The sequence below is a fragment of the Limulus polyphemus genome, unplaced genomic scaffold (genome assembly GCF_000517525.1).
Source record: "Limulus polyphemus unplaced genomic scaffold, Limulus_polyphemus-2.1.2 Scaffold140, whole genome shotgun sequence".
Classification (NCBI taxonomy): Eukaryota; Metazoa; Arthropoda; class Merostomata; order Xiphosura; family Limulidae; genus Limulus; species Limulus polyphemus.
The window spans coordinates 285,705-301,470 of NW_013665750.1; the positions used below are offsets into that span (position 1 = coordinate 285,705).

A 15,766-nucleotide genomic window follows, 5' to 3' on the forward strand; every position below is an offset into this window, starting at 1 on the left:
TCGGTTTTCTTCCCTCTGGTCGGTAGTTCCAAAATAAGAACAGCGAAAATAGCCTTAGTAGCTTTTCCGTAAACAACAGCTAACGTATATTTTTGCGTTAAAGATATTCTACGTACCTGCTTTTATAAGGAGGCCCAGCATGACCAGGTGGTTAGGGCGCTCGACTCGCAATCTGCGAGTTGCGGGTTCGAATCCCCGTCACACCAAATATGCTCGCCCTTTCAGCCGTGGGGGCGTTATAATGTGACGTTCAATCCCACTATTCGTTGGTAAAAAAGTAGCCCAAGAGTTGGCGGTGGGTGGTGATGACTAGCTGCCTTCCCTCTAGTCTTACACTGTTAAATTAGGGACGGCTAGCGCAGATAACCCTCGTGTAGCTTTGCGCGAAATTCAAAAACAAACAATTTATAAGGGAGATTACACGATGTTAAAAGAGTACTAAGGTTATATATGTATATTCACGTTTGTGGACTATCAATATTACATTGGTTTAGCTAACAGTTATTGAGAAGAAAGCTCTAAGATAAAAAATCAAAACTAGCTAAATTATTACAAGAAAAGAAAGTATTAAGTACCTTTCATAAAAGAAAAATACACAAACAATGCCTTATGGCGACAAAACGTCTACCAACAATTTCATGGAGTAATGAATGTTAGTAAATTGTATGACCTAGTTATCCATGATAAAATAACAGTTTCTAGCAATGATAACGACATGGTGATTGACAAAACAGTAAAAACATAATACCAAATGGACATGAAAAATATTGATGCATAAAAAGGATAAGGTTTTTATGATAATTACGATAAATTAAATATGTAATGAGTTTCTTTTTGTGCCAGGTAATAATAATTTTATAATCACTCCTTTATTTTTATTATGAGTTCCTGATGTAATCAGTAAATGTCAGAGATGTCACTCAAAATTATTGGACACAGATTTGTTTGTTCAGACTCTTCTGAACAAGAAATATCAAATCAAGAAAGCCAATGTTGACTTACTACCGTTTGTTTCAGATATTATTTTATTGAAAAAAAAAAGTCGGAATTTTCAGTTCATATCCATTTCATGACAGGCTAACTAAGTCTTACTGGGATTCATAATTTGTCAAGCTCAAATTGATTCAAAACCCACAACAGAGATTAAAATGAGAAATTCATACAATATATGTATTTAAATGTAGCATTGTCTATAGTTTTTCTCTTCGAAATAAGTTAGCTGTTATTATTATAAATATCATGATAAAATGACCAAATCAGATTTTGTTTTGCCTTCCTCGTACATACGATGTTCTTTTTTTAATATGTCTTCTAGCTTTCTTGTAACGAAAACCCTTGTAAAAATGACGCTGTTTGTCAAAATGACACCATCTGTATTTGTCGGCCTGGTTTCAAGGGATACGATTGTAATATATGTAAGTTTTATTTTGAACTTAATGTACAGTTGAAAAATTCAGGCATTTCAAGCTATTTAGAATTTATATTAAGAAGAATACAAAAATAAATATTTGCATTGCCAACTTCACAGAATAACTGCATCGAAACAACTCATCATTTTAAACAAAAACTGAAAATAAATGAAAAAAAAAAACTTGAAATAATTAAAGCTTTTTTTCTGAATATTGACAGAAACAAAATATACAGTATTCACGGCAATAGAAAATTATTTGTGTACTATTTGTCTAGAAAATATATAAATACAGTAACACAAAAATTTTGTGTTTCATTAGAATCATGAAAAATTATGTTTTTTATATTAAAACGCTTGGATTTCTAGATGATTTAATACCCAGACTCTCAAATGTTGAAATTTCAAAAGATCTGATTTTTGTCGTTTTCACTAACACTAAGTTGTCTGTTTACTTTTAGCACCAAGTGGTTATCATTATCACAACGGATCTTATTTCAAGTATTACACTGTGCTTAAGACAGAACCGGAAGCTGCAGCTGCATGTCAAGCAGAAGGAGCACGATTGGCTAGAGTTCCAGATCTAGCCACTCATCAATTTTTGAAAAGCATTATTAATCCTGTTGCCAGCACCTGGATCGATCTTCGTCGAGTAAATGGAGTTTGGCAATACGAACCAACTGGTTTTACGGCTTGGGCTCCAAATGAACCCTATGGAGAGGAGTGTACCCAGATGTGGAGTTATGCTAACCTTGAATGGGATGATATCCCGTGCACTGCATATGGACTTCACTATTTATGTGAATTTCCCTTCAGCGAATAAAATCTATTTTTGATTATGTCTTAGTTAAACGTGAGACAACAGTTTTGCAATTTTGAAAGCACGCTGTGTGCATTTATCTTTACAATCAATATAACAAATATAATGAACGCATTTATATTGTTATGTCAGAAATTTCACTTTCTCGTTTCACACACACACTGATTACTAAAACTGTAAAATTTGCTGATCATAATAATGAAATTTTCAATACTGAAGACCAGCCTAAGACAAATCAGAGAAAAGGAATAATTCACGTTAATGGAAGATTAATATGATAAAATACTCGAGGCTTTTTTTCTTCCTTGAAGTATTTTTTGTATTATACTAAGATGTTTTTCTACATCTTTCATACTTAATTTGATTATAAATATGATATGGTGATAGAAATGTTTTTTGGCATAGTCCTTAACATTTTCTCCAGAAATACAATAAAAACCTAATCAGTATTTACTATTTGAATATTTTTGTGTATATTTCTTCAACTTGTCCCTATTCTTTGTTGAAGCTTAAAGCAAGTGTCAAAATATTAACACGAATTACCACGAAATCAGCCAAATCGAGGAAAATGAGACTGACAAATTGTGTTTTAAGATTTGCTGATCCTCGTGTTGAACCAATCACTCACTACTTATGATGAACAATAGGGATGGTTGCAGCTTAAACAACCAGCATGCAAAATATCTCAATATCTCATCATAAAAAGAACACTGAAATAATTTTCGGTTGAATATATTTATAAAACAATAAAACTTCAATCCATTAATCATTGGCGTGTGTAAAAAGTATTTTGCATGTGAAATAAATTCGACAAATAATTTTCTGTTAAAACTTCACACACAGTATTATAATTGAAGTAAAATATTTTGCACTCCTGGAAATATTTCCATATATGTATTCTAGTAAAACCTTGTCCATAGACACATCCTAAAGGAAGCCAGAAACATTACATCAAAATCATTTTCTCTATTATCAAAACTTGTTTAACATTAATAAGTGCAATATGAGATATAAGTGTTGTGTAGAGTCTTTGTGCGTTATAATCAGATTTTTACAAAATAATGTAAAATTTAAAGTTTTAATCATTCATGGCTGGAAATCAGCAATATATATCTTAAAGCCTAATTAAGGACATCTGGAGCGTAAAATGTTTTCTTAATCTGCGAATTTGTACACTCTCACTACACTCATCATATAATCGTGGAAAAGTTGAACGTCGTTTTATTCACTTGAAAACTGCTAAAAAAATCAAAATCTACAAATACTTATTTCAAAAAAATGCCTTTAATTTGTGATGTAAATGTGCATTAAATATGTTTGGAGAAACTGAAAAAATACATAATTATTTAAACACACACATATATATATATATTAGTGATTTCACAACATTAAATGATAACAGCATAGCATAGAAAACTATTTTATATTACATTATATTTACAATAGACCTTTCTTTTCTCTGGAGCTGTTGTTATTTCACTTTGTTATTATGACAAATAAGAGATATTTATATGTTCTGACATGGTGAGTCTACGGATTTTTAAACTAAGTCTATTTATATTATATTTCTCACTTTGTCGAGCTGAAATAATTGTATTCTACGATCTAGAAAGTTTCTGAGAGGTAAACTGTACGAAACTGTACAATCCTTTTGCAAAAGTTGTGCAATTTAAATTTTAGCATTATAGTTTGCTAAGTTTCTGCAAACAATATATACGTATTAAAAGACATACATTGACATTATAACTTATTTGGCATGGTCCGTATTTTTGTGTATTTCATAGTTGAATATACTGTTAAACCGAAAGTATACTGTTTTAAAACGATCCTCGAAAAACAACCAAATTAATCCAGCATTTCATGAAATGGAAAGAAGACCCAGAAATAGTTTTTCGATTCTCTTATTATTACACATTTTCTGTTATTTATTTATTTATGACTGTACAGGAGGGAGTCTAAAAAGTTGCAAACCTATTTTAGCAAATAGTGTACAGCCATGTTATTTAATTGACAACACGCTATACATAATTAAGTAGGAATCTGTGTTATGTCTTTCGTGACACGTGTAACAAATAATTTGTTGAATTGACGAGTTTCGTGTTTACTAATGTAGTTTTAATTATGGAAAAGATGAATTATCACAACTCAAAACATTTAAAAAAAATGTAAGTTGTAAAACTCTGGTGATCTGACATCAGCGACTAACTGGTTAGTAGATTAATGAATTATTCATTATAATCAAGTTCACAAATTTTTAAATATTGAACCACAAACAAGTGCTTTTGCCTAACTATATTATTTTTCTTTAACCTGTCGCTTTACTTGACTTCTTCAAGTTTATCTACGCGAACTTACACCCGAATAACGTTTTAATATTAAACAATTTTTTAAAAGCTATTCACTGTAACTGGTTATGGATCATACATAGGTCGCAGATAACTTAAATTTCTAGCAGAGTGGAGCATGAGCTATGCACGTGTAGTGTTTAAAGTAAGATTCTGTCATTCACAGTTTCTGGTGTGTGTGATTATGGCTTGTTTGCTTAATCATAATATTCATTTTGCTTTCGTTTTATTGTGAAATTCATAGTTAGATGCTGATTGTTTTGCACATGGAACACAATTTTAAGATTTTGTGGCTTATTTAATTTGTTTGTGCAGCATAAAGAAGTTTCAGATGCAATAAAGCATTTTAAAATTGTTGAATTGTATATTGCATTCCACTTAATTCTTTGTGTGAATATATTTAAACTCTTGTCTTTTAGGGTTTGGTGAGCTTACTTGATTATCTTGTGTTATGATGTATTTGGAGCTTGTATGCTGTGATTACAACGGGCAATAAAAAAGATATTTTCTCTGCTACTACAAAAAATACAACTGTTTCTGAGTAATTTGACGAAGCTGGTTCTAAAAACCAATTTGAAAATTACTGATCAACTCTAGTTTTCGAGTTATAGTAAATGTATTCAAAATATTTTTATATATCGTGAAAATAACAGCTTTTTCTTTAATAACTTTATTTATTCAATGAAAATTGCATATAAGAATGTTCAAAAAACAATACGTAATAGCAATACCAGTTTAAAAAAGCAATGAGCATAATTAGATTATATACTGAAAATACTTTAAGGCTACGTTCGAAACTTTCATCATGGTATTATTTTTAATTTTTGGTGACAAAATACCTGCTTTACTTGTTGCGCCTTTTGTTCATGTTCTGTTTGACGCTGTAAAAACCAGCAGTAATATTCCATCATTGCAGGATTCCATCGTCCTTGATATCGCTGTTCCATTGTAGAAATATCTTTCTGGAAGCGCTCACCGTGTCTATCGCTCCCTGCACCTATCATATCACCTAAAGCATAAATCATCACAGCACAGTTTTCATCTCTGTGATTTCCTAAGAACATTTTGACAACCAATTTTAATAATTTCTGGGCAGCAAGTTCTTCCTGATTGAGTACTGTTTTAAAATCATCATTCATCAGCATCTCCCAAATCTGTGGCCCAACGAAGATACCTCCTTTAATTTTTGCTTCTCCGATTTTTTGGAACCTTGTTAGATAGATATCTGAAACTGTTACCATCTTTGTTCATTCCTTTTACAAAATTCTTATGAGTCTCAATTTAATATGAAGTGGGGGCAGAAACACATTTTGAGAATTCATAAAAGGTTTATACCCGATATTCTGTTTCATTGGTATGTATTTCTCTCTCACTGGCCATTCCTTCTTTTTGAAATGATTTTTATCATCTCGGCTATCCCAGAGACACAAAAACCAACAACACTTGGTATACCCACTCTGCAGGCCTAACAAGAGTGCAATAACTTTTAGATCACCATATATGTTTCACCTATTGTGACCATATTTCATGACCTCAAGTATAATCTACATGCTTTGAAAAGTTTTACAGCATGAGCAACAGGAATCGATGGCTTAGTGTTCCAATTGTACAAAAGTACAGCTTTCAGACTAGCTTCAGATGCCTCAATAAAAAGTCTCCATCTTTTTTTGTTTGTAATTAAGCACAAAGCTACACAGTGGGCTAGCTGTGCTCTGCCCACCACGGGTATCGAAACCCGGATTCTAGCGTTCTAAGTCCGCAGACATACCGCTGTGCCACTGGGGGGAGGCATGTCAAGCTAGATGTACAAACTGTACAACACACATGTGGAGCCCACTGTTTTTCTTGGTCACCAATTTTACACCCAAAATAGTGGTAGTAAGTTACCTTGTAACGATCTAAAGTAACTCGTCACTATAACCTGGGTTGAACCAAAAAACCAAATTTATTGTACTTAGAAAATCACAGAAATCCAAAGTGCTACTTTCAAATTATTAATATACGAAGTTGATAACTTAGCAAAACACAGTAAAGAAATATGTGCCTGGCCGAAACTTGAAACTAACGTTAATGAACAATACAATATATATAAATACAGGTCAATAATAAATATTTAAATAAATAAAGGAATTAGGGAAAAAATTAACCAGACAGATAAAAAACTAATTCTGAAATAACAATATTCCGTCGTATTTAAATTACAAGGTCACTAACAACATCGAGTAATAATCAGCACCGTTACTCTTCAGCTATATCTCGTGAACTAACTTGATACATCTCAATGTATGGTTTTTATTTACTTGTTAGATCACGAGATTATAAATTATGTGACCGTAATTGAGATATTTTTGTACAAAATATCTGTACCTAATTTACATACTCCTGTGCAATATTAATGATATATGTACGTCACCGCTAGGGAAAACTGATGTCAGTCGCATAATACATGTATATTTATTAAAAATAAACGTGATAATCTAGAAGGCGAGTTAGCGTTCTAAGTGTAAATAAAAATTCACAGTTAAACTAAACTACAGAAGGAATAATAAATGAACGATAAACAAAATCATAACTAAATAAAACAGAATTTGCTATCTCACAGCTTTTACCTTTTGTGTGATGATTTTCCTTCATGAAACTGTAAAAAACTTTATACAAATGTAGCAGAAACTGTTTGAGTGATTTTTGCACTTTTGGATTATACTGGAACTGTAGGCAGCCAGTATTTCAAATAATTTTTAACAAATATAAAATAATTTATTTTAGTTAACTAGAGTTTAAAAATTTTTAAAAAGTTTTGCAGAATTTGATTATATAGCGGGTATGATGCGAGGAAAAAGATTGGACTTTGTTCGGACTGTATATGGAGCGAGGAAAAGTGACCAACTGAGAGAGAGAGAGGCGCCTGACTCTGCCCCTTTTATGCTCAGTCGAGGGACTTCTCGAGTATTCTAACAAACTAACAGTTATTTCGAAACAAAATAGCATATATGAACATTATATTTGAATTTTACACCAGTACAATACAGTCAATGTTTGAAGTTATCAAAAATGTATGCCTTTTACTCAATAATTTATCCAAATAAACTTAATTTCACAGGATAATTCTGTTGTACTGAGCTGCTTACATGGTATTTTACATACTGCTGACAAACTACTTAGATATTACAATAACTCAAAATATATAGGTGTGGACAACTTCTGACACATGTTTGAAACCAGAACCATCAAATTACTCAGAATCCCTTGAGTTTTCTCCAGTAGCAAAGTTTTAGTTGTCCAGTGTTATAGGTTGCATAATTATATGGAATGTTCATTGATACATAAAATACGTTTTGAGACCACAATCAACATTTTTTATTAATAGCTTTCTTTGTTGGCTGAAACGAATGGAAATAACATTAATTCTCTCACACCATGTAAACTTCCACTTACTTAAACAGATATGATCAATTTATTATAACACAATAATGAGTTACGTATTGTAGATTTTGGATCTTTTTAAGTAACCATTTTCTTTAACTATGTGCTTCTATTTTCATATTATATATATATATATATATATATATGTGTGTGTGTGTGTATGTATGTAATATATTTTTATTCAATTTAATAACTTTTGACCCCCCCAGTGGTACAGCAGTATATCTGCAGACTTACAACGCTAATATCCGGGTTTCGATACCCGTGGTGAGCAGAGCACAGATAGCCCATTGTGTAACTTTGTGCTTAATTACAAACAAACAATAACTTTTGAACATTTTTTAAATTCAATTATTATTTACTGCTTATTATATGATGCTTATAGTATATTAGCGTATCTGCATTTTTGTTAAGTATGCATGATACTTATTAATTTTGCTTGTGTGATAGCATATTGATGTATGACGAAATTTGAGTTTTATATAAGAAAATCATAGAATACTGAATTGTATAATTTTAAGTGAAAAGATAATTCATGTTACTAAAACATTATTTCAAAATCTATATGTCATTGAAATAATCAAATAATCATTTTACGATTATGTTCAAAGTTTAACATGTACATAAAATGAAGTTTTGAAAGATACAGTAATAGAATTTCTGGTGTGTAGAAATTAAATCGTTATTTGTTTTAGTCTTAGGTGATACAAAGGGTCAAAACTTTCCAATCTTGCCATCAGCTGGTAGGCGTCAGTGATATGTTGAAATAGCCCAAACCGTTTGTATGTGTGACCACATGATGACCTTTGTATTTCATAACAAACAGTAGTCTTGACATCAGATAGAAGTTTATCTCAATGTCTATTGAAGAAGAATCTATTTTAAAACCACAAAGTTTTATGCATTTTAATTGCATAGTACTTCAAGTGAATGGTAAGTGTTGCTATTTTAAATAGTCTCTATACTATAAAAATGATTGGATGAACAGTAAGTCGTTCATTTATCATATTTAGTTGTAGCAAAGTGCTATGAACTAAATGTATGCTAAATTATTCTACATTATTTAGATATTTAAATAAGCATCCGTTTCAGGATGTATATGATAATTATAGAAATAAGTTAACGATAAGTGTTTTACATATAAAACGTCAGGAAATGCAAAAAAGTATAATCAAATACAAAAGTGAAAACTATACTACAATAGTTAAATGTGAACTAAATCACAAAAATACAACCGACCGTCTCACTCAATATTTATAAAAACATTAGGTGTGATAAAAACGTTTCAGCAGTATGTTAAATGTGATAGAAAGAGTAAAAAGTATGTCAAGTATGTTAAATATAGAAGAAAAAAACCTTAGAACTAATGAATTAGTGAAATGTTTTATAAATACAGAGACCGATAATTGTAAAAGTATGTAAAGTAAGTTATTGACTATAATATCTCATTGTTCAAATGATGTATGATAAAAACTGACATGTGTAACAGTTTTATGATACCTTTTTCGTTAAAATAATAATTTTTAGACATCGATGACATGTTGAAACACTCTATGATGAAATCATCATGGTGGCCTAGCAAAACACTCTCTGGTTCCACTGCTTTCTGGACAGCTTCTGCTTCTCATAGCGGCCTAGAAATGTCCCCTCGGGTTCCACTTTGTGGAACTATTACGTCATCGTCTCTGGTTTCTCTGGCATCATCGTCTATAACCCCCCTCTTCTATTGCCTGAGGGCAACAAAGCACTCTAACTACTACTATAAAATAATAAAACAATTTGTCATGTGAACTGAAATGGTATTGATATTTGATTAGGCCTATGAAATTAGTTGGTTTATAAACTCAAGATTAATACTTCAAATTCAATACGCATCATGTACACTAATGAGAATTTAACTAAACAAAATCATTAAAGTGGATGGAATGCTTTACAGTTATTGTAACATGCAATACGTTTTAATTATAACGATGACTTTTACTTTAACTGAAAAAGGGATTTCAAATCTATGTCCATAATAATTGAATATTACATCATTTTAAAGAAAAATAGCAACAAAAATAATTGTAATAGAAGTTGGAATAGGTGTGGCTCAATAGTTAACTTATCGGGCTGTGGACCATGTTCGAGCCCGCGATATGCTGATGAGAAACTTCACACCCTCGATCGTAGGCACGTTAAAAAAGTGACAGCCAATCCCTCTCTTCAGTCGAGAGTAAACGTGTATGTGGCAGGTGTTACTGACTAGCTATCCCCACCTTTGGCCAACAGTTCTAAATTAGGAACGACTGTGCTAAAACTTTAGAAGCTGTTACTTGGCCGTTTAGTCCATTTGGTGCAAAATTTGCCAGTAAATTTGAAAACACCAAACTACATGCATGAGCGTGCAACATTTCATTTTTTGTCGTATGAATAATAAGATAAGTAAGTACAAAAAAGGAACCTTTATTAAAGTGTATTTTTTTTTAGTTAGTTTGTTGGATTTCATGCAAAGCTATATGAGAACTATTTGTTCAAACCAATTAATTTTTAAGTGATAGAGAGAAGGAAAGTAGGTAGTCAACGCTACCAACCGCCAATGTAAAAGCAGACAAAATAGTGGAATTTGGTCGTCACTTTTATAACTTCCTCACGACTTCAAAGTGCGGAGCGAGAATACTTTTATTATTATTATTATTTTTGGAACGTGGCAGGAACCTCAGATTCACAGTCTGGCACGCTAACCAATGGGCTGCGATCATGGTTTATTCATACATATCAATTAGATATTTACAAAGAGATTTAGCTTTTGACACTTTAACGACGTACGAAATGAAGTAGAAATACAAAAAAAAAATGTTTTCAAATTAAAAAATAAGAAAAATACATATGCTGGACTGCATGCAATCCGTTTGAAGCCTAGAAGAACTAGTTTTATGGCATAAATTAAGTGAATAATTTATAACCAAAAACAAAGAATGATACATTTTGTAGATTTGCTTATTGTTCAATAAAAATGACTTTTGAAAGAAGGAACTGCATGTACTTTATCAAAGAGGACCACCAATAAAACTTGTTAAGTTTCTTAATTCTTGTCTCCCGGCGGCACAGCGGCACGTCTGCGAAGTTATACCGCTAGAAACAGGTTTTCGATACTTGTGGTGGGCAGAGCACAGATAGCACTTTGTGTAGTTTTGTGCTTAACTACAAAACACCAAACATGCTCGCCCTTTCAGCCGTGGGGGCGTTATAATGTGACGGTCAATCCCACTATTCGTTGGTAAAAGAGTAGCCCAAGAGTTGGCAGGGGATGGTGATGACTATTTGCCTTCCCTCTAGTCTTACACTGCTAAATTAGGGACGGCTAGCGCAGATAGCCCTCGTGTAGCTTTGTGCGAAATTCAAAAACAAACAAACAAATAACTACAAAACAATCAATCCTAATTATTTTACAATTTTCCGGGTACAACAAAATACGTCCGACCTGTCTTGGTGATTTATGACGCTTGACTCGGCTTGCAATCTGCGTGTGGCGGGTTCGAATCTATGTCGCCGAACATGTTTGTCCTTTCAGCTCTGTGGGCTTTATAATATGACGGGCAATCCTGCTATTCGTTGGTAAAAGAGTAGCCCACGAGTTGGTGCTGGGTAATGTTCACTTTTAATGTTCACACTTTTAAATTATAAGCGGTTACCAGGAAAGGATATGATTACCATCAGGTAAATATGCCCTAGAATCACCGAATCACACGTCAGCATCTAAGGTATCCCAACAGTCGTAAGTGGCCTCGTTACTCAAAAATAAAAACGAACAAAGAAAAAACATTAATACTTTTAACGATTCTATTTTACTTCTTAACCATTTTATACTGAGGCAGAATAATGTCCGATCTTAAACTGTGAGAACGGTTATACACTACCTTGATAAAAGCAACAACGAAGATCATAGGAATAATGAAATGACCAGCAACAAATCTCACAACCCACAACTGGAGTCAGGAAGAGTTAATTGATAAATACCATAGGGTTTCCTATAACTTTGTGAATGATTAGCAGTATAGCCCATAGATGTAGACAAAAATTATAAAAAGTTCCATACTCTTTGTCGGGTATCTTTTTTCTTGTGGTTGCCAAACGTATTTGTATGCAAGCTTAAATTCCATGCCAGTTACATTCACTTTTATCTTTAAAACACGTGACGCTATTATGTTGAATAATAAGTTATTTCATTTTTGATATCTTCTAGTTTTAGTCTTTCTTAATAAGCGCAATATATATATATATATATATACAATGATTTTAAACGATGCTTGTTAAAGTTTACTAAACACTTAACACAATATTATTCATTGTTACACATGCAAGCCTGATTTGTGGATTTACTGTGAATAAGTTTATATTTCGCGGAATTATTTAATAAGATTATCTTTAGTGAAAGTTAATAAAATTCAGTAAAACAGTCGGCATTATCAGATAGACAAAACAGAAGGGCAGCAAATTAGATAAGTTGTAAAAAAAAACACATTTTAATTGTCCAAGATCGCTGTACATTTATATCATCTCTCTTGTTATGATTTTTTTTAGTTACCATGGCTATCCTACAGGAAGACGGTGGAAGAAGTTTAGTTTCCCACTTATGGAGTAAATCGTCTCATTTTTACAATCTGGGAAGAAGTGTTATCTCTGAATTCTTTGATTCAATAGAGGTTTCAGATTTACGATTATCAAACTCTCTCGAATTTGTAATTACTTTTCATACTCAGCTTGACTTATTATCATAAAGTTCGCATTGGTGATAGAAGTATTACACTTAACACATGTTCTTGACGAGTCCTTAATTTTCCAGGAATATGCTCTTTTGTTCGAGTTGGGAGCCACAAAGTGGTACAACCCACGTGTTCCTCAGAAAAATATAGGCGTGTAAATTTACAGAATATTAATAGTTTCTCTAAAACTATAAAAACGTTTTAATTCTTATGACACACTGTAATATACATCGAATTTCACGTTGTGGATAACCGCTGCCCAATATTACGATCAACTTTTATGTGATATACTGTGATTTTTGTTCTAGATATCGTACTACTATTACTATTGGTTTCTTTTTCACACGAAACTTCAGGACCTTAGGAGTGTTCAATACATTAAAGATTGCTCTGATATTTCTACGAACATAAGCACTATTAAACTCATTACCTTTCAAAAAGTTTGATACGTGTAATTTCATCTTGCCAGAGAAGCTTTTTACAATCATGCAAGCACGGTTAATAAATACATTAACTAAATCTACTTTGAATGACTTAACAACGAAACTATTAGAGTGGGCACAAAATATTGAAAAATTTAGTTTGCGATATTTACTTACTTCAAAATTACTATGCCAATTTACACGCTAGAGTATCTAAGAATAACAAACAAGATAGTTGTTCATATTCAACTGTAAATTTTATATTTGAGTTATTGCTATTCAGATATTTCAAAATAGTTTCCACGTAACTCAGTTATGGGTAAATAGTAAATGTATCATCAGTATGCCTTCTATAAATCTAACACGACACTCTTTTAGTTAATCACAATTTTTTCAAAGAAACTCAAAAATAAGTTACCCATACTAACACTATCAATTTGATCATAAGTTGTTCCACTAAACACAAAATGTGATTACTTAGCTATAAATGAAATCAATTTAGGAAAAATATGCTTAGAAAGTCCATTCACCGTATTCTAAGAGGGAAAACAAAACAGTTCTGAACAAACATAAATGTTCTTTTGTAGCGGAATATTAGTATAAAAACACTGTACATTAAATATGGTTATACACACATCCAGATTAACTTTCAAATTCTGCATCTATATCGAAAATTCAAAACTATCTTGAACGGTAAACTTATCACTCGTATATTTCAAAGAACATGCACCCATAAGTCCAATATTTGAAACTACTGGTCTTACAGAAACATCAAGCTTATGAATCTTAGAGAAACTATGCATAATACCAGCAACTTTTAATTTCTTTAAACACACTCTTAACTATAATTCTATATTTTTATAATTTCAATAAATATACTTGTAATTTTGTTTGTCTTGCTGCCGTACTTCAATTTAATATATGGTTGACCCCATTAACACTAAATTCTTTATTCCGAATGACATTCTTAATTCTGATTTTATTATAACTAAATCAACACATTTTTGAAGTTTGATAAGATCTTGATATTCTATTTATGATATCCTGAAGTGGTTTCTTCCTGAGTATAGTTGTAAAAGACGATAACGCCTGTCTATCAACTTAAAGTTTTTATTGTATCAAAGTTTTCTTCAGTGTAGGAAGAAATATAGCAGTACTTCAAACTTCTTAAAACTACAAAAATAACAAAAGGTATCAATTTGTAATGTCTTTGAACAAGTCCAAAGTTTACCTAACCAAGAGGCCTGGGACTGTAAAAGTTAACTGATTAAGTGTATAACTAATTTTTCAAAAAATAAAATGGATCAATGTAATTCTTGTTTTATTTAAAACATCAAACTTGGACGACTCTACATAGTATTTAAAAAAACAACACTAAAACATCAACAAGTATTATCTTTTCATCCCTCATAATGGAATAATCCCTGTCTATAGAAAATATATAGGTAACAATAACTTATTCATCCAGTCACCTCCTAAGCATCTTATCATACAGAAATAGAGCTGCCATCTGTAGAGCACAATTGGAATTGAAGTATTCTATTTAAACTTCTTGGCATAGATTTACATGAAATATTACCCTTTTCAGTATAATTAATAATAACTTCCAATCAGAGCAGGCTACATACTTAGAGTAAAACTAAAAAATCAATATGATAATGAATATAGATAATCAAATATACTTTTCTTACATTCCTGCTTATAAAATATGTATTGTTTCATCCTCGCTTTTAACGTTAATTTCGGCCGTAATCCCAATAATATTTCACAAAGTTCGGACAGCTTAGTAAATTTAGACTAGTCCTAAACATTATATTAATGTAACAATGCAAAACGATTTTTATAATAAATTCAATAATAAAAAATAAAAGGTAATAAAATTAAATATATCAAATAGTCTAATCAATACCGTTGATTAAAGTAACAATAAATAAACAATATAGCATGTTGTACTATATGACGTATTCAGAAATATCTATTATAGTTCTTATTTAATTAAATAATTTCTCCATAGGAGCATTACTGGGGTATGACACTCGAATGAAATGATTAGGTCAAACAAAGTATCTGCTGTTAGATACTTTGTGCACAAAAAGAGAAGCTATGGTGGATTACCGAAATGTTCTTTATCAGAAAGTTCAACACAGTATATTTTCACAAAAAAAGATGTTTCTTTAGGTGGTATATTCGGTCATTTATATATTTGGTTCCACAACTTGATTTTAATTTGTTTTATTAAAGAATTATATTAACTTCAATTTACATTAGGTTCGCAAACTCACTCTTACCTTTTAATATTATAGATAAAGATAGATATTATTATTATACAATTAGTTGATTGCATTTTTTAATTAATATAGTTAAATATGATAGTTTAGCTAGCGGTAATTTCTATTTAGACGTAGCTTTTTAGCTCAAATAATCACTGTTGCTAGTTTATCAGAAATTGTTATAATTATTTGATACATACCCAATAAAATTAAAGATAAAAAGTTTGTTTAGATTATAATTCTTTTCACATTCTTCCTAGTTGTTACTTATCACAATTTTTATATGGTAATATATACAATAAATTTTAATAATTCTCATTCTGGCTGACATTG

The 15,766-nt window shown here is 31.3% G+C and overlaps 1 protein-coding gene across 1 annotated transcript; it reads left to right on the plus strand.

Annotated features, from left to right (window-relative positions):
- The first annotated feature begins 609 nt into the window (after positions 1 to 609).
- LOC106474572 (C-type lectin domain family 10 member A-like) lies at positions 610 to 2,231 on the plus strand. Its single transcript, XM_013935263.1, has 2 exons — positions 610 to 652; positions 1,870 to 2,231. The coding sequence occupies exons 1-2, from the start codon at positions 610 to 612 to the stop codon at positions 2,229 to 2,231; spliced, it is 405 nt and encodes a 134-aa protein (XP_013790717.1).
- The last annotated feature ends 13,535 nt before the right edge of the window (positions 2,232 to 15,766 follow it).